General features: G+C 42.1%; 1 protein-coding gene across 1 annotated transcript in view; it reads right to left on the reverse strand.

Moving 5' to 3' along the window:
- The window catches only part of IGSF9B (immunoglobulin superfamily member 9B), a 108,013-nt gene that overhangs the window by 48,872 nt on the left and 32,589 nt on the right, over positions 1–26,552 (reverse strand). The window contains exons 3-9 of the mRNA XM_070765121.1: positions 24,520–24,666; positions 12,678–12,829; positions 12,363–12,480; positions 10,516–10,657; positions 5,915–6,060; positions 1,976–2,118; positions 1,080–1,220 (exon numbers count right to left, since the gene is read on the reverse strand). Coding sequence (XP_070621222.1) covers positions 1,080–1,220; positions 1,976–2,118; positions 5,915–6,060; positions 10,516–10,657; positions 12,363–12,480; positions 12,678–12,829; positions 24,520–24,666 — 989 coding nt within the window. The remainder of the gene's footprint in view (positions 1–1,079; positions 1,221–1,975; positions 2,119–5,914; positions 6,061–10,515; positions 10,658–12,362; positions 12,481–12,677; positions 12,830–24,519; positions 24,667–26,552) is intronic.

Consider the following 26,552-nt stretch of genomic DNA (forward strand, 5'->3'; position numbering starts at 1 on the left):
TCAATGAAGAGGTCAACTCAGCAGTAAAAAAAAGCAAATTCCATGCTTGGCATGATTAGGAAGGGAATCGAAAATAAGTCAGTAAGTGTTGTATTGCCTCTGTACAAATCGATGGTGAGACCACATTTGGAGTGCTGTGTACAGTTCTGGTCACCACACCTCAAGAAGGATAGAATGGAACTGGAAAAGGTGCAAAAATGGGCAAGAAGTATGATCAAGGAAATGGAGCACCTCCCTTATGATACCAGGTTGCAATGCCTTGGTCTCTTCAGCCTTGAAATACGGCGATTAAGGGGTGACTTGATCGAAGTGTATAAAATCATGCATGGAATAGAAAAGGTGCATAGAGAAAAATTCTTTTCTCTATCACACAATACTAGGACAAAGGGGCACTCCCTAAAGCTCATAGGTAAGAAAGCGAGGACAAATAAAGGGAAATATTTCTTCACCCAGAGGGTCGTTGGTTTATGGGATTCACTTCCAGAAGAGGTTGTGACAGCTGTCAGCCTGGATAGCTTCAAGGCAGGATTAGACAGATTCATGGATGCCAAGTGTATCAGTGGTTATTGAAATGGACGTCCATGTGCCGCCTCTATGTTGGTTGAGGCAGGCAGGATTCCCTTGAGTACCATTTGTTGGGGGTCAAGGGAAAGGGAGGGTTTTGCCTTCTCTTTCTGCTCAAGATCCCCATGGACAATTGGTGGGCCACTGTGTGACACAGAATGCTGGACTCGATGGGCTTTGGCCTGGTTCAGCATGGCTCTTCTTATGTTCTTATGACACACAGGTAGTGCCTGCTTGGACTTAGATAAGGGCCAATAGAATTCAAGGGAGGTTTGCCTTAGTTGGATTGTGGCTATGTAGGGATTCTTGGTTGGTCCCTCTTTTAACTCTACCTCCAGTTTTTGCCCTTCTTTCTACAGTTTTGCTCTGTAAATATCTTCCCCTAGATGTATGAGAGCATTGCAGAACTATCACAGCAAGTTATATCTCACTAGTGCCTGGGGTAAATCCAGCTTCTTTGCTGGTAGACATGCATGTGCACACCTCCAAAATGAATATATTGACCAATGAAATACCTTCAGTACCAATCGGGCAGGGGGTGATTGGCCCATAGTCCCCAGGGCATTATAAGGCACGCAGGTGTATGTGCCAAGGGCGTCTTCTGTTGCTTCTTCTATTCGAATCGAACCATCTTCCAGAAGACTCCAGCCTGAATACTGCCAAAGCAGTGGAAGAAATGAGATTTTGGCAGACATGAGTTTCACAGAATAAAGAAGTCTGAATAAGATAAGGGAGCAAAACCCGATAGCCAAGCTTTTGGATAATCTGAAATAATAATAATAATAATAATAATAATAATAATAATAATAATAATAATAATAATAATAATAATATTATTATTATTATTATTATTATTATTATTATTATTATTATTATTATTATTATTAATTAGATTTGTATGCCACCCCTCTCTGTAGACTCATTTGCAGATGACCAGGCTGACCTCAAGTCCCTTCAAGCCCCAAGATATCTAAATCCATCATTATGTTTTAGCCTCCAGTCCCCTAATCATCTTAGTGGCTCTTCTCTGCATTCTTTCTAAGGTCTCAGCATCTTTTTTATAGTGTGGTGACCAAGAGCTGATGCTCCTCAAACCCAAACTTCAGGTTTACATAGACAGGTCAGGAACCATAGCAGTAAGAGCTTAGAAGCAAAGTGCTGGAGATATGATTGAGGTGAAGAAGGCCTGAAAGGCTTCTGCATTGATTGCCGTAATTAACTCTGACCTATTGAACTGTTAAACGAACATTTCGCTGAAGCTCCGTGGGTTGCAGTTTGATTTTTACAAATCTGTGCGTGTGTGTTTGATTAATTACTTTGTTTTTGGCTAGCCGTGGCCAGACAAAACAAATTGCAATTCTTAACCCCCCCGCCCCCCCCCCCCCCAAAAAAGTAGGTATACCATGCCTACCTTTTCAATGTGCAAAGGGCGTCCATCTTTGTTCCATTTGACCAAGGAAACAGGTGGCTGAGCTTCAACCGGACAACGGATGTATCCGTGAATCCCCACTGGAACATATATGATGGGTGGCATGTTCACCACCCTGGCAGGATCTGAAATGGGGGCAATCAGAAGTTACGAAGAAGTGTAATCATTTCTTTATGAAACATCTGGACTTTTCTTTGCTCAACTCCAAACTGGTTGAAAGGCACGTATTTCTACCGAAGCCTCTCTAAAACAAGGAACGGGAAAACAATAGTAACATTTTTTTTCTTAATGGCCTCCCAAACCCATATGCTAATTTAGCAATGTTCATTACTGCCACCAAAGACTATTATATTCAGACTCATTATCATTTCTAAGCCATTAGCATATCACTTAGCATCTGGGCGAAGCTTCAGGAATTGAAAACTGAAATTTCCCCTATCTGCTGCAAAAAATAAACTTGGAGGATGGAAAATAGAAGTATTCTACATTTCTCGCTCACCTCGAAGATCAACATTAAAATATTTAGCCTGCCTTCAAAAATGTTTTCACAAAAATGCTTCCTACGCAGATTTAGCAGGTGCAAAGCCTTCTGTGAAAATTGGTAAACTATTTACAATTAATGATGGGTATAGGACAAACAGATGCCCATTTTGGCTCAGTCACTCAAGAATGGGCTTGGTGTGACTTTTAAAGACAACTTGAAGATTTCCAGGCTTGGCAAAATTTGCAAAGGTAAAGCAAGATTTTTAAAAGTGAGAGGGAATCCAATTGGTGAATTTGGACGTAGTCTATTGGAGCTGCTACAATTGTTTCCCATCAACAGGAAAATTCAACCTGAAATTCGACAAGTGTTTCTTAGGAGAAATATCTAAGATAGCTTTAATGGTCGGTCTATTTTCATCTTTGGCACCCCCTAGGACAGTGATGGTGAACCTTTTTTTCCTCCGGTGCTGAAAGTATGTGCATGCATGCTATCGCACATGCATGAGTGCCCACACCCATAATTCAATGCCTTGAAAATGTCCAAAGATACTTCACCAGAAGAGCCCTTCACTCCTCCACTCTAAATAGAACACCCTACGAGACTAGACTTTCATTCCTGGGCCTAGAATGTTTAGAACTAAGATGCCTTAAACAAGATCTAAGTATTGCCCACAAGATCATATGCTGCAACGCTCTGCCTGTCGGCAGCTACTTCAGTTTCAACCACAACAACACAAGAGCACACAACAGATTTAAACTTAATATTAACTGCTCCAAACTTGACTGTAAAAAATATGACTTCAGTAACCGAGTTGTCGAAGCGTGGAACTCATTACCTGACTCAGTAGTGTCATCCCCAAACCCCCAAACACTTTACCCTTAGATTATCTAGGGTTGACCTATCCAGATTCTGAAGAGATCAGTAAGGGGTGAGTACAAGTGCACTAGAGTGCCTTCCGTCCCCTGTCCTATTGCTCTCCTATATCTCCTATACCTTTCTTCTATTCCTATATCTCTTCTTCTATTCTTTCATTGATACGTTCTATTCCTATATCTTCTTTTCTATTCTTTCATAGATATATTTTACCGTGAGTATCTCCTCTATAACCTTCATCATGTATTTTACTATGTGTATATAGATATATACCCACTAAAACCCTAATTGTGTATTGGACAAAATAAATAGATAGATAGATAGATAGATAGATAGATAGATAGATAGATAGATAGATAGATAGATAGAACAGCCCCTCCCCCCCGGAGCCCTCTGAGGACTGGAAACGGTTTGTTCCCAAACTTCTAGTGGGCCTAGTAGGCTCATGTTTTGCCCTCCCCAGCCTCCAAAGGCTTCCCTGTAGCCGAGGGAGGGTAAAAGCGTCCTCCCCATCCTCTTGGAGGCTCTCTGGAAGCCAAAAACGCCCTCACAGAGCTTTTGTGTGAGCCAAAAATCAGCTGGCCAGCACATACAGGAGCTGAGCCAGGGCAACGGCTCATGTACCAGCAGATATGGCTCCGCATGCCACCCGTGCCATAGGTTCGCCATCACTGCCCTAGGAGTCTCAAGATGCATAAGGTAAAGGTTCCCCTCACACATATGTGCCGGTCGTTCCCGACTGTAGGGGGCGGTGCTCATCTCCATTATAAAACTGAAGAGCCAGCAATGTCCCAAGGTGTCTCCATGGTCATGTGGCTGGCATGAGACAATGCTAAAGGCGCACAGACCGCTGTTACCTTCCCACCAAAATGGTCCCTTGCATTTTTTACGTGCATTTTCTGACAGTGAGAACAATTGACCCATGGAAACAGAAGTTGCCTTCGGACCAGTAATGGGATGCTGACCCTACGGGATGGGGTGGGGGTAGTAAGGTTATGCACTATTTATTGAATAATAGTTTTTTTTATTGCCCTTCCTTCTCTAGTAGCTTAGTATGATCCTTAATTACTTTTAAAATAGGAAAGAATTAAATTGTATGTTTTTACCCATAAACCCTTGAATCATTATCATCATTATCTAGAACTGAACTTTTATAGCAATTCAAGAAAATTGAGCTACTTGTGGGCTCAGTACAAAACCTTAAAACGTTACTACGATCTTCAACCAATAATGCTATCTATCATTTGTGCTTTTTGTGACTTAATCAACTGAAAAAGAGTCCGAGCACCTATTAGAAAACTTATTTTAGTTGATAAGCCACTCCCACTCAGTCACATGACCTTTAAGCCACCCTGGTCACATGGTTGTCAAGCCACTCCTACCCAGTCACATGACTGTCATGCCACACCCACAGTGTGGTAATGAAAATCTTTGCAGCCCTTCACTGCTTCAGAGGTTTTGGGAGCTTCATCACTGGTAGCTTTCAAGAAGACTAGATGAACTACAAGGTCCCTTCCAACTCTTAATTTAGGATTAACTCTGTTAATCTTCTTGATCAAGGTGTTGGAATTAGAAGATTTCCTCTTTTTTTTTTGGTAAACTTTTTTTAAACACACAAAACACAAACATTCAAACTCATACCGAAAAGAAACAGAAAACATTAAAATAAAAGTTGGACATTTTTGTGACGTGCCTGTAGAACAAATCTAATGGTGCTTATTTACTATTACACAAATTATATTTACATATATACACCGAGTTTTAGCAAAGATCTTATTCTGGTGTATCTTTTGGCTTTCCTTTTGTGACCGGTTCTCTGACATTTACTTCCCATATTATCTAATATTTATTCATTCTCTGATTTTACTTTCCCCCCCCCTTTTTTTCCATCCAGTGATAAAACATACAGTCAATGTACTCTTGCTCATCCATATTTTTTTATTTCTTTGGTTAAACTATCAATTTCTGCATACAATGTGATTTTCTGTTCAATTATATCTTCCTGAAAAAGGCAAATTTCTGTTTTCCCAATGTTGTGCAAGCACTATTCTGGATTAAAAGATTTCCAAGGTCCCTTCCAACTCTGTAATATTTCTTCTTCATTGCTTATTTGACCCCTATGACAATCATTAAGTGTTGTACCACATGATTCTTGACAAATGTATATTTTATTTTATGTACGCTGAGAGCATATGCACCAAGACAAATTCCTTGTGTGTCCAATCACACTTGGCCAATAAAAATTCTATTCTATTCTATTCTATTCTAATTCTATTATACTGACGATGATGTCACATTGCTCTGTGTTATGCCTACTATGCAATCAGAAATGCTTCTCTACCCAGCATTATCAAGGGCTCGTGACCTCTGGATGGTCATCGTTTCCAAGAACTTTGGTTGAAAAACCTTCCGAGGCTGCTACATCTACCTATATCTCTTTGTTGCTCTTCTCTAAACTCTTTTTAGAGTTCCAACATCTTGTTTTCCATTGTGGCGCCCAAAACAACTAGGTACTTCTCTTGCACAACCCCATAAATCTGTTCTCTTTGGGCAAACACACTTACATTGCACAGTCAGATAGGCAGAGGCCGAAGGGGATCGGCCAAGGCTGTTGCTTGGAATGCAGGTGTATTTGCCAGCGTCTTCCGGTTTGACTCGAAAGATGATCAGTGTCCCATCAATCAGAATCCGTACTCTTAGTTTTAGGTCACTGTAAGTGAAATGAGAAGAAGGAGAGAAGTGGGCACACGGTATCAAACTGGACATTGTTTCATATGAAGTTTTTCCTGGATCTGGAGTTTTCCTGGTCGCTTTACGTGAAGAAGGGGGCTTTTTTTTCCGAAAGCCATCACTCTACTAAACAAATAATTCCCTCAACACTGTCAGACTTTCTACTAAATCTGCACTAGTTTTTCTCATCATTCCTATCACCCATTTCCTCCCATTTGACTGTATGACTGTAACTTGTGGCTTAGATCCTAAGATTTTTATTAATATTGATTCTTCGTTGCTTATTCGACCCCTATGACAATCATTAAGTGTTGTACCACATGATTCTTGACAAATCTATATTTTATTTTATGTACGCTGAGAGCATATGCACCAAGACAAATTCCTTGTGTGTCCAATCACACTTGGCCAATAAAATTCTATTCTATTCTATTCTATTCTTCTCTCCTTCAGCCAATGTCAATCTGATAGACCTCATGTCGCAATAGGCTGGTAATGATAATTGCAATCATCTCCTTTTAGTGAGCCCATATTTCACTCATGCCCTCATCACCTCGAGGTTGGACTACTGCAACGCTCTCTACATGGGCCTTCCTTTGAAAAGGGTTCGGAAACTTCAGATCATGCAGAACGCAGCCGCGAGAGCCATCGTGGGGCTTCCAAGATCTGCCCACGTTTCGCCAACACTCCGCGGCCTGCACTGGCTGCCGATCAGTTTCCGATCACAATTCAAAGTGTTGGTTATGACCTATAAAACCCTACATGGCATCAGACCAGAATATCTCTGAGACCGTCTTCTGCTACATGAATCCCAGCAAACGATTAAGTCCCACAGAGTTGGCCTTCTCCGGGTCCCATCGATCAAACAATGCCGGCTGGCAGAACCCAGAGGAAGAGCCTTCTCTGTGGCGGCCCCGGCCCTCTGGAATCAACTCCCTCCAGAGATTCGAACAGCCCCCACCCTCCTCGCCTTCCGTAAAATGCTGAAGACCCACCTTTGTTGCCAGGCATGGGGATAATTACCACCTTTCCCCCTCTTTTTTATTATGTTTTCAGCCTTACTGTATGCATAAGCCACGCCCACAGTGTGGTAGTAAAAATTTTGGTAGCCTTTCACTGCATCCAATCTACTTGTGAACCATTTATTTTATTATTTTATTAATTGGACTTGTATGCTGCCCCTCTTCGTGGATATCATATCAAAAAACAATATAAACCATCCTATTGACCATCCTATTATATTCTATGACCTATCAGTAAAATGTGGATCTCCTATGTATCTTATATATATTTATAACTTTTATTTGAGTTTGTATAATTTACTTTTTATCTAGTTTTGTGTGTTAAAGTGGAGAAGTAAAATTAATTGTGGATATTTCGGGTGATACATTGCTTCAAAACTTTACATCTGTCCGATAACTGGTATACTGCTCTAATCAAATCAATTAGCTTTCACTAGTACATTTTTAACATAGAAACATAGAAGACTGACGGCAGAAAAAGACCTCATGGTCCATCTAGTCTGCCCTTATACTATTTTCTGTATTTTATCTTAGGATGGATATATGTTTATCCCAGGCATGTTTAAATTCAGTTACTGTGGATTTATCTACCACGTCTGCTGGAAGTTTGTTCCAAGGATCTACTACTCTTTCAGTAAAATAATATTTTCTCACGTTGCTTTTGATCTTTCCCCCAACTAACTTCAGATTGTGTCCCCTTGTTCTTGTGTTCACTTTCCTATTAAAAACACTTCCCTCCTGAACCGTATTTAACCCTTGAACATATTTAAATGTTTCGATCATGTCCCCCCTTTTCCTTCTGTCCTCCAGACTATACAGATTGAGTTCATTAAGTCTTTCCTGATACGTTTTATACTTAAGACCTTCCACCATTCTTGTAGCCTGTCTTTGGACCCGTTCAATTTTGTCAATATTTTTTTGTAGGTGAGGTCTCCAGAACCTTTTTGCCAATTATTGTCTTTTCTGGGGGGCGGGGGTGTGTGTTTCCCTTTTTGGCCAAAAAGACTCAGAGTATTTTGAAATATGGAATAGATGATGGGTTCCTATGGGTACAGTCAGGTACACAGTTCCAGTAGCAAAAGTTTGGTCAGGTGCACAACATTTAGGAGCAAATATTTAGGAGCATATTGAATATTGATTTTCCTTATTTCTGCCCTTTTTCTGTTTTTCATAGCCATCAGCATAACTGATTGTATATATTAACAACTTTGACCTTGGATTTTTTTTCTTTTGATGGGGTAAATTGACAACATTGTAAAATTGATAACCAAGTTGTTTATCTTAACGTTAAACCTGGTAATTTCTAGAACCAACTTTAATGATTCTTATGCTTAAGACCGTCCACCATTCTTGTAGCCCGTTCAATTTTGTCAATATCTTTTTGTAGGTGAGGTCTCCAGAACTGAACACAGTATTCCAAATGTGGTCTCACCAGCGCTCTATATAAGGGGATCACAATCTCCCTCTTCCTGCTTGTTATACCTCTAGCAATGCAGCCAAGCATCTTACTTGCTTTTCCTACTGCCCGACCACACTGCTCACCCATTTTGAGACTGTTTTGTGTGTTAAAGTGGAGAGGTAAAATTAATTGTGGATATTTCAGGTGATACATTGCTTCACGTAAAAGAAACACGAAACAAAATGGAAAATTATCCAACTTCAACTAACTTCAGATTGCGGCCCCTTGTTCTTGTGTTCACTTTCCTATCAGAAACACTTCCCTCCCGAAACTTATATCCAGGTTACAACCAGCCCAGAAGAACAGATTTTCAATGCACTCAATATCCTGATTCGCAACGCTCTCAATCTGCGGCAGACGCAGAAGCTCCAGCAACTCACAGAGTGGGCCTTCAACAATGTCGGTTGGCGGGCCCCAGGCGAAGAGCCTTCTCTGTGGCGGCCCCGGCCCTCTGGAAACAACTCCCCCCGGAGATTAGAACTGCCCCTACTCTCCCTGCCTTCCGTAAAGCTCTTAAAACCCACCTTTGTCGTCAGGCATGGGGGAACTGAAACACCTCCCCCGGCCACGTACAATTTATGTATGGTATGTTTGTGTGTGTGCTTGTTAATATAGTGGGGTTCTTTTTAAAACTATTTTAAATACTTAAATTTATTGAATTTATTTGGATTTGTACGATTGTTTATATTTTTTGTTGTGAGCCGCCCCGAGTTCGCGGAGAGGGGCGGCATACAAATCTAAATAATAAATAAATAAAATAAATAAACTCCGACCGATCATCTCAACGAGGTTCCAGAAGTGAACCACGTCCTTCCATCGGTTCTTTGGTCCTGAACAACGTTCCACAATCCGATCCAGAGCATGACATCCGACGTTTATGGACTTTAGATAGCGGAGCAGCTTTTCACGTTACTTACCAAAGAGAACTTTTCACAGAACTACGTAAGACTGACATAAAAGAACTATATTCAGTGTCAAATCACTTATGCAAAGTTGAAGGAGAAGGAACTGCTTACGTAAAAGAATTAGACCAAACGATTCCACGTGTTCTATACATTCCGGAAGCATAGAAACATAGAAGATTGATGGCAGAAAAAGACCTCATGGTCCACCTAGTCTGCCCTTATACTATTTCCTGTGGCGAGGGGGGCATTCGCCTAGGTTCTCCTGGTGCATCAGTTGCGACACTATTTGCACCGGGAGTCACTGCTCACAGTCACTCATGCCCTCATCACCTCGAGGCTCAACTACTGTAACACTCTCTACATGGGGCTACCCTTGAAAAGTGTTCGGAAACTTCAGATCGTGCAGAATGCAGCTGCGAGAGCAATCATGGGCTCCTCTAAATATGCCCATGTTACACCAACACTCCGCAGTCTGCATTGGTTGCCGATCAGTTTCCGGTCACAATTCAAAGTGTTGGTTATGACCTATAAAGCCCTTCATGGCACCAGACCAGATTACCTCAGGGACCGCCTTCTGCCGCACGAATCCCAGCGACCAGTTAGGTCCCACAGAGTGGGGCCTTCTCCGGGTCCTGTCAACTAAACAATGTCGGTTGGCGGGCCCCAGGGGAAGAGCCTTCTCTGTGGCGGCCCCAGCCATCTGGAACCAACTCCCCCCAGAGATTAGAAGTGCCCCTACTCTCCTTGCCTTTCATAAGCTCCTTAAAACCCACCTTTGTCATCAGGCATGGGGGAACTGAGACATCTCCCCCGGGCATATACTATTTATGAATGGTATGTTTGTATGTATGTTTGTTTAGTAAATGGGTTTTTTAAATATTTTAAACTACAATTTAGATTTGTTATGAATTGTTTTTATTCTGTTGTGAGCCGCCCCGAGTCTGCGGAGAGGGGCGGCATACAAATCTAAATAATAAATAAATAAATAAATAAAATAAATTTCGGGTGATACATCGCTTCAAAACTTTATATTTCTTTCGGGGACTCACTTCTTAAAGTACACGTTGTCCTCTTCCCAGTGCCAAGTGTAGGTCAGGTTGCCTGGATAGGCTTCCGCCTGGCAGGTGAACATTGCATCTTGGGAAATGTTAACAGTGATGTTCTCTGGGGGAGAAACGATAAAAGGAGGTCCTGTGGGAAGCCAAGAGACAAACAGTTACTTCAGCAGATGAAAAAGGAAGATGAGTTCATAAGCAGGAGGTGCAGAGTTCACGCAAAGATCAGCCCCAGCACTGGGAGGATCTAGGGACCCATCAGGTCCCTCAACACTCAGCTCGTCAGTTAAACCAGTGATTTTCAACCTTTTTTGAACTGCGGCACATTTTTTACATGTACAAAATCATGGGGCACATTGAGCGGAGGGGAGTGGGGGGGCTAAAAAAGTTTGGACAAAAAATTCTCTCTCTCTCTCTCTTCCTCCCTTTCACCCTATTTCTCTCCCTCTTTCTCTCTCTTCCTTCCTTCCTCTATCTCTCCATCCCTCTTTCTTTCTCTCTTCCTTCCTTCCTCTCTTTTTTGCTCTCTTTCTATCTCTCCCTCCTTCCCTGCCTCTCTTTCTCTCTCTCTCTCTTGCTTTCTTCCTCTCTCTCTCTTGCTTTCTTTATCTCGCTCTCTCGATTTCTTTCTCTTTCTCTCTTTCTCTCTTGCTTTCTTTTTCTCTCTTTCTCTTTCTCTCTTGCTTTCTTTTTCTCTCTTTCTCTTTCTCTCTTGCTTTCTTTCTCTCTCTTTCTCTCTCTTGCTGAGTTTCGCGGCACACCTGACCATGTCTCGCGGCACACTGGTTGAAAAACACTGAGCTAACCAGCAATACCAGGAGCTGTAGCCTTAACACCTCTGGGGTGGCATCGGTTGAAGGAGGAGGTAAGGAACAGAACGGGGCTGAGTTAATTAATCACTCCACCATCAAAGCTGACACCTGTCAGAGGACAGAACAACTTGGAGAAGTAAAAAGCAAGGTTGGGAAATGCGGAGAGACCTGGCCTGTAAAATCGCCAATGGTCGGACATGATTGAACAGATAAGCGTCTTCGTCATCAATTAATCACTTAAGGATGACAACCAGTTTTGCTTAGACTGCAAAAATATGGATCACCAATAAGAGTTGAGTTACTTTAAATGATAGCTGATGGTAGGTGGGTTGGTAGGTGAGTGGGTGGATGGATGGAAGATAGGTAGGTAGGTAGATAGATAGGTAGGTAGATAGGTAGATAGATAAAGAAAGAGAAAGAAAGAAAGAAAGAAAGAAAGAAGTAGGTGGGTGGGTGGGTAGGTAGGTAGGTAGATAAATGATAGATAGAGAGGGGGTGGATAGATGGATGGATAGAAGATAGATGATGGATGGATGGATGGAGAGAGAGAAAGAGAGAGAGAGGGAGATAGAAGAGAGAGAAAAAAAGAAAGAAAGAAAGAAAGAAAGAAAGAAAGAAGTAGGTGGGTGGGTAGGTAAGTAGGTAGATAAATGATAGATAGAGAGGGGGATGGATAGATGGATGGATAGAAGATAGATGATTGATGGGTGGATGGATGGAGAGAGAGAGAGAGAGATAGAAGAGAGAGAGAGAGAAAGACAGACAGACAGACAGACAGGTCATCATTGATCTAAGATATGGTAGCCTGGTGACTTCATGGATATGTAGGTTATTTGGTAGCAATCTGGTTTGCCCAGCCCAGCAAGTTTGTTTTCAGCTCCAATCCCTTTTACATCTGAGTATTAACTCCAACAAACGTTGGAACATGAAGGTATTCTCTGTCTAGTTCCTTAGTCTCTGATCCAACAGCAAGATGCCACGTATACAGAATCCCTCCCATACTCACCAATGTTTCCACCCCACAATTACCTTGGACAAGCAAGCGGGTTGTGTGCACAGCCTCTCCCTGGATGCTATAGGCTCGGCAGGTGTAAGCACCTCGGTCATTGCGACTGATGGACGTAACTGTCAGACTGCCATCAGAAACCTGAAAAAGCCAAAGGTCACTTCCGTGCATGTTCAATGCACAAAATCATTAGACTTCAAAATCCAAAACCAAACTATCTATCGTTTTGTTCCTCTGGAATGCAGCCCCCTCCCTCCTGGGAATCCAGGCTACACTCCACCACAGTACCACAGTGTATGCACAGGCTGTCAATCTTCTTTCCAACACCACAAACTTACCCGGTACTTGTTGCTCTCACCCAAAAGTTCTCCTTCTCTCAGCCAGGTGACGGTCGGCTTAGGGTTTCCGAAAGCCATGCAGGTTAGAGTAATGCTGCCCCCTTCCTTTGCCTCTACGTATTGGGGGGGAGTCTCTGTGAAAGTGGGAGGAGCTGCCGAGAAGGTGGAGGAGGAAGGAAGGGAAAGAGACAGAGATGAGCCCATTTGTTCCCAGGCTGTGGGGATTCGAGGACACCAACACAACATAGAAACATAGAAGATTGATGGCAGAAAAAGACCTCATGGTCCATCTAGTCTGCCCTTGTACTATTTCCTGCATTTTATCTTAGGATGGATATATGTTCGTCCCAGGCATGTTTAAATTCAGTGACTGTGGATTGACCAATCACATCTGCTGGAAGTTTGTTCCAAGCATCTACTACTCTTTCTGTAAAATAATATTTCCTCACATTGCTTCTGACCTTTCCCCCAACTAACCTCAGATTGTGCCCCCTTGTTCTTGGGTTCACTTTGTCGTCAGGCATGGGGGAACTGAAATATCTCCCCTGGGCCTATACAATTTATGTATGGTATGCTTGCATGTATGTCTGCTTAATAATGGGGTTTTTTAAATATCTTAAATTGTAAATTATTAGATTTGTTATAAACTGTTTTTTATTGTGTTGTGAGCCGCCCCGAGTCTGCGGAGAGGGGCGGCATACAAATCTAATAAACATAATAAACATAAACTTTCCTATTAAAAACACTTCCCTCCTGAACCTTATTGAACCATTTAACATATTTAAATGTTTCGATCCTGTCCCTTCTTTCCCTTCTCCAGACTATAAAGATTGAGTTCATGATAAGTTTTATGCTTAAGACCTTCCACCACTTTTATAGCCCGTCTTTGGGCCCGTTCAATTTAATCAATATCTTTTTGTATCTGAGGTCTCCAGAACTGAACACAGTACCTGTATTCCAAATGGGGTCTCACCAGCGCTCTATACAGCGGGATCACAATCTTCCTCCTTGTTATACCTCTAGCTATGGAGTCAAGCACTCTACTTGCTTTCCCTACCACCTGACCACACTGTTCACCCATTTTGAGATGGTCGGAAATTGCTACCCCTCAATCCTTCTCTTCTGAAGTTTTTGCTAACACAGAACTGCTTTGGATTTGCTACTTTGGCATGCAACACACTGGGATCAATGGTCTTTGAACACTGAACTCTAAGGGGTCCTCATCTAAGGGGTCCATTCTGGGTTTTTTTTAAAAAATTACTCACCTGTATCCTGCCTTTATAATTGTTAACAAATAACCTAAAGCAGCAAACGTATCCAACACCTTTCCTCCTCCTATTTTCCCCACAACAATTGGTGTGAGAGAGTGACTGACCACATAGTCATCTACACTGAAGATTGCATTTGATTTCATTCTAAGAGGTGCAAGGACAATCAAATAAACGATGGTAACTAGTCACCCATCTGGCTTCCATAGCTAGAACTCCCAGTCTCCTGATAGTTGGTCCAAAGTCACCCAGCAGTTTGCATAGCTAAGGCAGGACTTGAACTCATGGCCTCTTTTTTTCCGGCCTGATGCCAAACTGATTTTATTTTCCTAGCATGGTGCTACCTAGACCTGTTAGGGCTTATTACAGGTAACAGCTTTCAATCCACACACTTGATGATATGAGAGAGAAACAGAGAGAGAGGGAGAGAGAGGAAGAGAAAGAGAGAAAGGGAGAGAGAGAGAAAAAGAGAAAATGAGAGAGAGAGAAAGAGAGAGATAAAGGGAGAGAGAGAAAAAAGAGAGAATGCGAGAGAAAGGGAGAGAGGAAGAGAGGGACAAAGGGAAAGAGAGAGAAAGAGAGAAAGAAAGAGAGAAAAAGAGAATGAGAAAGAAGGAAAGCAAGGAAGAGAGAAAGAGAGAAAGGCGGAGAGAGAGAAAGAGAGAAGAGAGAGAAAGAAAGGGAGAGAGAGAAAATGAGGGAGAGAGAGGGAGAGAGAGAGAATGAAAAAAGAGAGAAAAAGAGGAGAGAAAAAGAGAAAGAAAGAAAGAAAGAAAGAAAGAAAGAAAAAGAGAGAATGAGAGAGAGAGAGGGATGGTAGGAGAAATGAATTTCCTTCCCATTTGAAAAAGAGCCAACGTTATCTACACTCAATAATATGTCATCCATCTTTTGCTGGTTAGGCTTCAGATGTTAGAAGGAAAGTTTTTTCAAACAAGAGCAGAAATGGAAAGAAAAGAAAGGAAAAACAATGGAAAGAAGAAAGACATCCTCCAAAGAGGGAGGATTCCAGGATCTTACCCACACTGGCCATCCAACCTTACTCTTAGAGGTAGACTAACACACAGTAGCACACCCATGCAGATACAACTCTCCTTTTTGATTAAAATGAGCTCTTGCCAATTATGATACCAGCCTAATTGTAAATAGCTGTTAAATCCAATTTTCGAGGAAGACGTTTCTGCAATATCAGCTGAAAAAAAGCTGAAAGAACAGATTCCTGGTAGCAAAACCGCTCTGTTTTCTTAAAGTCAGCGTAATTTGTTCCAGGAAGAGGGGGAGGAAAGATTGTGTTGCTTAGGGGAAAGGAATTTGGGGAATAACTGCATTCATCTTGTACCCTTGCACCTTCGAGGAGCATTGCCAGTAGCGGTTTGCCACTGGTATGGATAAGGACACACCCATAGTGAAAATTGAGCTGTGCACACAGTTTTGCCTCTCCAGCATGTGCACGCAGCATGTGCACGCTGAGCATGCACAGGAAGCAAAATCGTGCAAGGGGATGCATGCAAGAGAGAGATTTTGGGGAGTTTTTCTTCTGGGAATGTGCGGAAGTAAAAAAAAAATCACCAAAATCTTGCACAAGATCACCTTTTATTTTCAAATCTCTATACTGTGATTTATTCAACGTTTACCTTTACCTATTTATACTACCAATTTTGATGCAAGGTAATGAGCTGCTGAATTTAAAACTAGTTCATGTTTTTAACACAGCTCCACCGCACACTTGCCCACCCTCTTCTTCCTTCCTTCCTTCCCTCCCTCCTTCCTTCCTTCCTTCCTTTCTGTCTTTCTTTCTTTCTTCCTTTACTTTGTTTCTTCCCTCTTACCTTCTTTCTTTACTTTCTTGGTAAGTTTATATGTCTACTGACTGTTGTGTTTCTATATTCTGGCCTATTGTCAAACACATGAATATCGCCTATGTAATGTGCCAGGTCTTATTTGTCAATTGTCATTAATGTCTTTTATGTATTTATTGAATATTTGTAAATAAAAATTTTATATTTTTTAAAAAATTAAATTAAATTTTAAAAAAGATTTTGCTTCCTGAGCACGCGCAAAAGCAAAATTTTGCTTGGACACATGCGGGTGCATGCCGGAGATGTGAAGTTGTGTGCACAGTGCACCGGTAGTAGCAGGAGCATCAACGCCCACCTGAGTGTTTCCCAACCTTGGTGACTTTAAGAAATATGGACTTCAACTCCCAGAATCCCCCAGCCAGTATGCCAATTCTATTGTACAGGGAGACTTTGATGTGGGACCACAATTGGAGCTGGAATTTCCATTGCTAAGCTGTTCTGTCTGGGTCACTCCAGAAGCCAATACCAACCCAAAAAGAGAAGCCAGACACACTGGTAAAAGGCAAAGGCAGTTTATATAATTCAAGGAAAACACAGGTAACAGAAAATGTCCTTACAAACAGGAAAAACGCTGGAACTTCAAATATATACACAAAGGGAATAGTCCAGAAAGCAATACCAGATTCTTGCTGCCAAGACGAAGCTGTAGATAGCAAACCGACGCCTCCCAAGAGTCTTCCAGACTGCTAGGCCACAAGCCAAGATCAGAGACGCTGAGAATCAAAACAGGTCACCGCAACTCCAATTGATAACACTCCACATGGCTTCAAGGCCTTGCCTGCCTTTTAAACCCTGCTGATGAGGACCACACCCAGACCCAGCTGTTTCTAATTAAATGGCTCCTTTCGTTGCTCTGAACGTCTCTGTCTCATGTCAATGACAGCTTGTGCGTCATCACCTAATGACTCCAAGCTACTGGCTGGGGAGAGCCCCCCCCCCCAGGGGCTCTCATGCTGTTCTCCTTCATCCCATTCCTGACTCTCCTCTCCCCCGTCCGACTGTTCAGCCCCCTCCTCTGCGCTGTCATCCTCCTCCGGGCATGGAGCCAGCAGAGACACAGCTGGTCCCTGAGCAGCCTCAGGCTAAACCACAACATAAGCAAGGCAATTTTTAAAAAAATGAGTTACGGCCGGTTTTCTGACTTTTATAGCAGGGTTAAGCAAATCGCAGCCATTGTTAAGCAAGTCACACAGTCGTTAAGTGAATCCTACTTTCCCCATTGATTCTGCTTGTCAGAAACCAGTTGGGAATTTTGATCACGCAATGGGGGGAAAGCTGTGACAGTCGTATATGTGAGGACTGGATTGTAGCTCACTTTTTTTCTGTGATGTTGTAACTTTGAAAAGTGTCTCTGAATGAATGGAGGACTTCCTACATTAATCAGAAGAGAAGTCGGAAAAGTCTTCCATTTCAATTACTGCCAACACTTAGAAACCTTCTTGGTTTTTAATCTATATATATATATAAAAGCCAAATACCACTCACGCATCATCACAAACTGTCCAGAACCATAAAGCCTACAAACTTGAAAGTTGGCACATATGTTCCTCTTGGCTTCTAGGTGCTCGCTAAGAAAGGATTTTTTTGAAATGACCATCAGACCATTAGTTATTTCTTATATTATTATTAAAATGCTCTGATGCTAGGGAGTTCTACTCCCCCTCCCCACCTGAAAAGAACTCTGTTCCAACTGCCAGTGCACGACTCATTAGGCTTGTGGGCTGGGAGTTTAGACTGGAACTCCATTCTAAAGAGTTCAGTTTCATAGCAAAACACGGGCATCCAGCTACTAGTTATGGTATAAAATTACATAATTTTGAATGCTCTAGCATCCTGTCCTTGTGAGTAAAATTCACAGGACGGTTTTCATTGCGTGTGGTTTTATTTTATTTGCACAATGCCTCAAGACTGATGAATTTCACTTCCCTCTCACATCCACAGCGTGGCACCGCTCTTCGCTAACAACTATCTAGTCGGGAAAGAGTTAAACAAAATGTATTTCCAGTTGTGCTGAATGTGATTTGAGCATTTTGGAGTCTCTTCTCGGAACGATTTTCACATCTACCTACAGGATTTGCTTCCGCGAAGCTGGACGGGGTGTCATTTCGTTCGTACTTGAAGGTTTTCTGCACTTACACGTGGATTTGCATACCTAATCACTTCTTCCATATGCAATAACCCTCTGATCCTGAATCTACAATCAAGTCATCATCCAGATGGATAAGCACTGACCTACTTAACATGGGATGCGTAATAGCATCACAACGGATGCACACTGAAGGAACCAAGGGCAGGTCTACATGTCGAGAATTGCATGCCAGAGATGGCCCATCCGCCCTGTAACCACAGCCAACATGGCTACGAATTACCCATCAGCAACTTCTGGAAAGCTGTGAGGGGCTTGTGTGGTGTGGGCAGCACCCATTTCCCTGTCTGTATGTCCCTCCGAACATATTTGGACTCATGTTATATCAATAAGAAAGTTATAGGGAGGAGAAAGAGTAGTAGTAGTAGTAGTAGTAGTAGTAGTAGTAGTAGTAGTAGTAGTAGTAGTAGAAGTGGGAGGAGGAGGAGGAGGAGGAGGAGGAGGAGGAGGAGGATAAAACACAGGAAATAGTATAAGGGCAGACTAGATGGACCATGAGGTCCTTTTCTGCCGTCAGTCTTCTATGTTTCTATGTAGAATAGAATAGAATAGAATAGAAACATAGAAACATAAAAACATAGAAACATAGAAACATAGAAGACTGACGGCAGAAAAAGACCTCATGGTCCATCTAGTCTGCCCTTATACTATTTCCTGTATTTTATCTTAGGATGGATCTATGTTTATCCCAGGCATGTTTAAATTCAGTTACTGTGGATTTACCAACCACGTCTGATGAAGTTTGTTCCAAGGATCTACTACTTTTTCAGTAAAAGAATAGAATAGAATAGAATAGAACCCTACACCATATTAAAATATTCAAAACCGTGCACCATAGGCAGGCAAAAAAAAAACCCAAAACCAAAGGATTCTTTCTCTTAACACGGTCTCACTAGGACAGAGGTAAGCATTTTTTTTAGAAGGTCACAATTTTAAAATAAGTGGAGGAACAGACACTCTGGATTTGGTAATTTTGCTACTGGAAATGTAGCCAATCTTCCAACATCGACAAAGGGAATCCTGCCAAATTCTAGAGACCATCAAGTAAAGTGGTTTGGTTCTTACATCACACCCATCAGTAGGGTTGAAGCAATTCTTAGAAAAACTGGTGGATCAACAACTATTAGTTTTGATGGCCACCTGTTGGGAGTTGAGTGGATTTATTTGTAACTCAAATACTTTGGCCACCTAATGAGAAGGAAGGACTCACTGGAGGAGAGCCTAATGCTGGGAACGATGGAGGGGAAAAGAAGAAGGGGATGACAGAGAACGAGGTAGCTGGATGGTTGAAGCTTAAATGTACTTAAGAGGATGGTAGAAGACAGAAAGGCCTGGAGGAACGTTGACTGTGGGGTCGCGATGAGTCAGACATGACATCGCAACTAACAACAAACAAATATAAGGGGACCAAACTGCTAGATTATATGGACCAAGATCTCATCTATAAAGTAGTCCTTGACTTACAACCATTCCTTTAACAACCATTCAAATTTACAACAGCCCTGAAAAAAAATGACTTACAACCAGGGGTGGGCTACTGCCTGGATGGGGGCAGGACACAGCAGGGTAGCGAAAATGGAGCTCCACACCAGAGCACCCAATTTGCACTGAAAGATGTTGAAAGAAAATGCATAGGCCACACCCACAGTGTGGTAGCAAAAAATTTGGTAGTCCTTCACTGCTTACAACTGATCCTTACACTGACAACTAACTGTAGCAGCATTCCCAGGGTCAAATAATCAAAATTTGGTCTCATGGCAACCAGAATGTATTTACAACAGATGTAGCTACCTGGGGTCCCACGATCCCCCATTAGCAACCTTCTAATCGGCTTCTGACCACCTAAGTAAATGGGGAAAGCCATATCCACTTAATGAGTGTGTTATTCTGGGTTCTGCAACCCAACAAGACTGACACAGACTTTAGAGGATAATCAGAACTGCAGAAAGAACAATTACTGCCAACCTGCCTTCCATTGAGGACCTGTAGACTGCACGAGTCAAAAAGAGATCCATGAAAATATTTACTGACCTCTCACATCCAGTCACTCATGCCCTCATCACCTCGAGGCTCGATTACTGTAACGCTCTCTACATGGGGCTACCTTTGAAAAGTGTTCGGAAACTTCAGATCGTGCAGAATGCAGCTGCGAGAGCAATTATGGGCTTTCCCAAAAATGCCCATGTAACACCAACACTCTGCAGTCTGCATTGGTTGCCAATCAATTTCCGGTCACAATTCAAAGTGTTGGTCATCACCTATAAAGCCCTTCATGGCACCGGACCAGGGTATCTATGAGACCGCCTTCTGCCGCACGAATCCCAGTGACCGGTTAGGTCCCACAGAGTGGGCCTTCTCCGTGTCCCGTCAACAAAACAATGTCGTTTGGCATGGCCCAGGGGAAGAGCCTTCTCTGTGGCGGCCCCGACCCTCTAGAACCAACTCCCCCTGGAGATTAGAATTGCCCCCACCCTCTCGCCTTTCGTAAGCTCCTAAAAACCCACCTCTGCCATCAGGCATGGGGGAACTGAGATATTCTTTCGCCTTAGGCCTTTACAATTTATGCATAGTATGTTTGTTTGTATGTATGTTTGGTTTTAGAAATAAGGGTTTTTTAGCTGTTTTAATATTGGATTTACATGCTGTTTTTATTACTGTTGTTAGCCGCCCCGAGTCTGTGGAGAGGGGCAGCATACAAATCCAATAAATAGATAGATAGATAAATAGATAGATAGATAGATAGATAGATAGATAGATAGATAGATAGATAGATAAATACCACGTCTGACTGACCTCCCACCTATTCTCTGCCTCCTGAATCCAAGCAGATCAGGAAGAAATTGAGATTTTATAATACAGTGGTACCTCTACCTACAAACGCCTCTACTTACAAACTTTTCTAGATAAGAACCAGGTGTTCAAGATTTTTTTTTGCCCCTTCTCAAGAACCATTTTCCACGTACAAACCCAAACCTCTGAAACTGTAACCAGAAAAGGCATGGAGAAGCCTTGGGGGGGGGGGCCCTCTAGGAATCTTCTAGGAGGAAACAGGACTGGAAAAGGCGGGAAGAAGCCTCCATGGGGCCTCTCTAGGAATCACCCTACTCCAGAACCGCCTGCTACCGCACGAATCCCAGCGACTGATAAGATCCCACAGAGTTGGCCTTCTCCGGGTCCCGTCGACTAAACAATGTCGTTTGGCGGGCCCCAGGGGAAGAGCCTTCTCTGTGGCGGCCCCGGCCCTCTGGAACCAACTCCCCCCAGAGATTAGAACTGCCCCCACCCTCCCTGTATTTCGTAAACTACTCAAGACTCACTTATGCCGCCAGGCATGGGGGAGTTAAGATATTCCTTCCCCCTAGGCCACTACAAGTTATGCATGGTATGTTTGTGTGTATGTTTGGTTTTATAATAAGGGTTTTTAGTTTATTAATTGGATTGTTACATGTTGTTTTTTATCATTGTTGTTAGCCGCCCCGAGTCTACGGAGAGGGGCGGCATACAAATCCAATAAATAAATAAATAAATAAATAAATAAATTTGCTTTTACATTGGTTCCTATGGGGAAAATTGCTTCGTCCTACAAACTTTTCTACTTAAGAACCTGGTCAAGGAACCAATTAAGTTTGTAAGTAGAAGTACCACTGTAGCCTTCCCCTGCGACGCCCTCCAAACCACGGCCACAGAACCAGGAGTAAAAAATGTGAATCCACACCCACTGGACAAGAGGCAGTGGGCAAGACATATTTACAGAAGATTCACTGCTCTCCAGGACATTCTGACATCATTCTCATAAATGCACCCCTTATCGACGGAGCATCAGGAAAAGAATTTAGTAGCTGGGTAATGGGAAAATTGCAACCTCTTCTGACTTACTCTATAAAATGTACATTTGATTCAGAGTTTAAGTAGCCATTCAGGGTTACTGCCGAGACATATCGCTGGGATATATCAAGCCCGGAGATCTGTGTGTAATTCACAACACATAACTCATGTTTATTGTTTTTCCTTCCTTCTGTCAGGCAATGCATTCAACACAACTCATCATTTCTTGTAGCAACAACCTATTGTTCTTGGCTTTTTAGCACTTGCTAATCTGTGCACACTCTCCCGATTCCTAAGAGGTCAGTAAGGGACATGTATAAGTGCACCAGAGTGCCTTCCGTCCCCTGTCCTAATGATTGATTGATTGATTGATTGGTTTGTTTGTTTGTTTGTTTATTCATTTATTCATTTGTCCAATACACAAATACATAGGAAGAAAATAAACATGAAGTAATATATATAAGGATAAAAGTGAAAATAGAAGAGAAGATATATGAAAGGAAGAAAATATATATAATATATGAGATAAAGGAAAGACAATTGGACAGGGGACGAAAGGCACACTAGTGCTCTTATGTATGCCCCTTACTGGCCTCTTAGGAACCTGGAGAGGTCAATCGTGGAGAGTCTAAGGGAGAAATGTTGGGGGTTAGGGGTTGACACTATTGAGTCCGGTAATGAGTTCCACGCTTCGTCAACTCGATTGTTAAAGTCATATTTTTACAGTCAAGTTTGGAGCGGTTCGTATTAAGTTTGAATCTGTTGCATGCTCTTGTGTTGTTGCGGTTGAAGCTGAAGTAGTCATTACATTGCAGCATATGATCTTGTGGGCAATGCTTAAATCGTGTTTTAGGTGCCGTAGTTCTAGGCTTTCTAGACCCAGGATTGTTAGTCTATTTTTGTAGGATATTCTGTTTCGAGTGGAGGAGTAAAGGGCTCTTCTGGTGAAATATCTTTGGACGTTTTCAAGGGTGTTAATGTCTGAGATGTGGTGTGGGTTCCAGACAGATGAGCAGTAGTCAAGGGGTACTTTTAGTACCATCATGTATATAAATATTGGTATATCTTTGTATACCACCAATACGTACATGACAAAACAAATAAAGTTTAAAAAACAGAAGGGTTTTAATGGTCATGTAGAGTATTGTCCTGTCCTTTGGAACAGTTCTAAGCAACAAGGGGGGAAAAGGATTGTGTCCTTCACACATTGTGATTGTTACTGCCTGGAGAAAGGGGGGGGACCCATACTAGATACTAGAAAGCTAGGAAGGTGTCATCTTCCACATACGTGCTGTGGTAGCACTTCTAGCATCTCAGCCAATGGTGGGTGAATCTTGGAAAGCTATCTCAGCAATATATATATATATATATTGCAGCAATTTTTATTGGCTTTCACATTTTTATATCCTAACATTTCCAAGCAGATTTAAATTTGTATATATACATTGGTATTAATGCCTGTATAATTTATATGCAGTAATATATATGTGTGTGTGTGTGATACATTATATATATACTGTATATAATGTATGTTGATGTTTTTTTTGGTGAATTTTTAAAATGAAAGGAGACTAGGATAGCACTATTTCAGCCTTGTTCTGGCCTCATCAGCTAGCCATACCCTTACTGGGATTTGATCCCGGGGCTTCTGCCTTGTAAGGCAGAGAATTAACCTCTAGGCCACAGGATCTGATCCCTTCAGCTTTGTACCAGGGAGGGGCTATATGTTTTTCGGTCAGAAAAAAAAAGAATCCTCAATCTGAGTATTGCATTGGCAGTTCTGTGTTAGCAAAAACTTCAGAAGAGAAGGATTTAGGGGTAGTGATTTCTGACAGTCTCAAAATGGGTGAGCAGTGTGGTCGGGCAGTAGGAAAAGCAAGTAGGATGCTTGGCTGCATAGCGAGAGGTATAACAAGCAGGAAGAGGGAGGTTGTGATCCCCTTATATAGAGCGCTGGTGAGACCACATTTGGAATACTGTGTTCAGTTCTGGAGACCTCACCTACAAAAAGATATTGACAAAATTGAACAGGTCCAAAGATGGGCTACAAGAATGGTCGAAGGTCTTAAGCATAAAACATATCAGGAAAGACTTAATGAACTCCAGCCGCCCCGAGTTTTCGGAGAGGGGCGGCATACAAATCCAAATAATAAATAAAATAAAATAAATAGTCTGGAGGACAGAAGGAAAAGGGGGGTCATGATCGAAACATTTAAATATGTCAAAGGGTTAAATAAGGTTCAGGAGGGAAGTGTTTTTAATAGGAAAGTGAACACAAGAACAAGGGGACACAACCTGAAGTTAGTTGGGGGAAAGATCAAAAGCAACGTGAGAAAATATTATTTCACTGAAAGAGTAGTAGATCATCCTTGGAACAAACTTCCAGCAGACGTGGTTGGTAAATCCACAGTAACTGAATTTAAACATGCCTGGGATAAACATAGATCCATTGTAAATCATAATTTTTCTACTGGTTCTGCGCACTGTACCGTACCCATATGAGCCTATCACTGCTCTTTCCTTTCCCCAACATCCACTCAAAGTTGAAGAAGCTTCTTGGATGAGAACCAAAACATCTTCAAAGAAAAACCAGAAAATCCAATTGCCTCTTGAAAAAAAAAAAAAAACCACCTTTGGGGCAAACCATGACCTGGATGACTGAGAATCTCCATAGACGTTTGCCAAGTTGACTCTAAGCATTTTGCAGGCAATTAAAGACAGGAAAAGAGAATTCCCCGACTCACCGTTGACGGTGAGATGCACCCAGCTGCCATTATGGAACGTGTCATACTGCTGATCCAACATGAGGACTTTGCATTCATACCAGCCTTGGTCTTCAGAGCGAATCTGTTCGATGCGTAGAGAGGCCTTGTCATGTAGGCTAGCGCGGCCTAGAAGACAGCAGTCAAAAAGAGAAGTCAGTGGAGATAGAAAGAAAATATCTGTTATTCTGCTGAGATACGATTGATTGATTGATTGATTGATTGATTGATTGATTGATTGATTGATTGATTGATTGAAGGATTGAAGGATTGAAGGATTGAAGGATTGAAGGATTGAAGGATTGAAGGATTGAAGGATTGAAGGATTGAAGGATTGAAGGATTGAAGGATTGAAGGATTGAAGGATTGAAGGATTGAAGGATTGAAGGATTGAAGGAATGATTGAATGATTGAATGATTGAATGATTGAATGATTGAATGACAGATTGACTGGATTTATATGCCGCCCCTCTCCACACCCTAAATCCAAATTTAAAAATTAAACTATCTAAAATTCCAATTCCTTAAAAACCAATCACTCTCCTTCAGACAGTCAAACATACATTCCATTCATCAGCCAGGGGCTAACGTCTAATGGCCCCAGGCATGTCAGTACAGGTGGGTCTTTAGGTTCTTGCAGAAGGTGGGGAATGGGGGGCAGTACGAATCTCTGTGGGGAGCTTGTTCCAAAGGGCTGGGGCCCCCACAGAGAAGGCTCTTCCCCTAGGCCCTGCCAGGCGACATTGGTTGATGGGGAGAAGGCTGATTCTGTGAGACCTAATATAATAATGATGATGATGATGATGATAATGATGATGATGATGATGATGATTCTATCCCAGTCTCCCTTAATTTTCAAATTCAGCAAAAACATGTGACATATGTAAAGAATTGTCCTAAAAATGCGAGTTCCGGGTGTATTTATAAATGAAGAGGCAACAGCCATTGCAATAAAATGTATTAAAAACTACTAAAATTAACTAAGCTTTTGTTAGTCCTCTACTAATGCCGTCAGTGTTAAAATCCCCATTGAAGACAGTTTCAGCATCATAGAAAATCAGCTGTCTTCAATGGGGATTTTAACACTCTGAGAGCATCAGTAGAGGACTAACGAAAGCTTAGTTAATCTTAGTAGTTTTTAATAAATTTCAAAACGTTCCGCAGATCGCAATGGCTGTTGCCTTTTCATGCATATATGTATGTTTGTGTGTGTGTGTGTGTGTGTGTATTTATTTATTTATTATTTATTATATGAACCAGCTCTCTCAATAGGGCCATAGGGGCCACCACCAATTTGCTTTTTGCTTCTGCGCACGAGCGGAAGTTGTTATTTTTTACTTCTGTGCATGCACAGAAGCTGGGTTTTTAGCACTGCGCATAAACCTGCAGCCACGTGGCCGTCATGGGCAGTGGCAAGGAATTCTGTGCAAATCCCAAATATACAAAGAGCCTCCCCTTGCTCATTCTTTAACAAGGAGCAAGTCACTTCTGAGATGCAGGAGAAGAAACACATATCCAACCCTCCTCCATCACTAAAACCGGCTGGATGGAGTTAGTCTTGAAAAATCAACTGTTGGTGTCCTGTCGTTCCAGCATTCGAGGGATGGAAGGAGTTGCAGGTTTTGGGGGGTGTGTGTGTATTCACAATCTGATCTAATCAGCTAATTAGTATTCCTGAATTGGAGTCAGGGATGCTCTTGACAGCTTGGGGCCTTAGCAGACAGACAGTCAAGCACATGGTCCTAGCAGATGCAAAGCCAGAAGGTGGCTGGAGAACAGCCTTCGGCTCTAGAGATACCAGCAGGCAAGACGGCGCTTCTAATTACCTTTGGCCAGAAGGACTTGTTGAAAGGCAGAGTTCAGTATAGATCCCGTCTCCAAGTGAGAAAGGCAGAAGAAGATTCAGAGGCGAGTGACAAAATAGCAGTACCAATAGCTTTTAGACTTATACACCGCTTCGTACTATTTTTACAGCTCTCTAACGCCCCCAACAATCTGGGTTCCTCATTTGACCC

This window comes from Erythrolamprus reginae, chromosome 12, assembly GCF_031021105.1.
Source record: "Erythrolamprus reginae isolate rEryReg1 chromosome 12, rEryReg1.hap1, whole genome shotgun sequence".
NCBI lineage: Eukaryota > Metazoa > Chordata > Lepidosauria > Squamata > Dipsadidae > Erythrolamprus > Erythrolamprus reginae.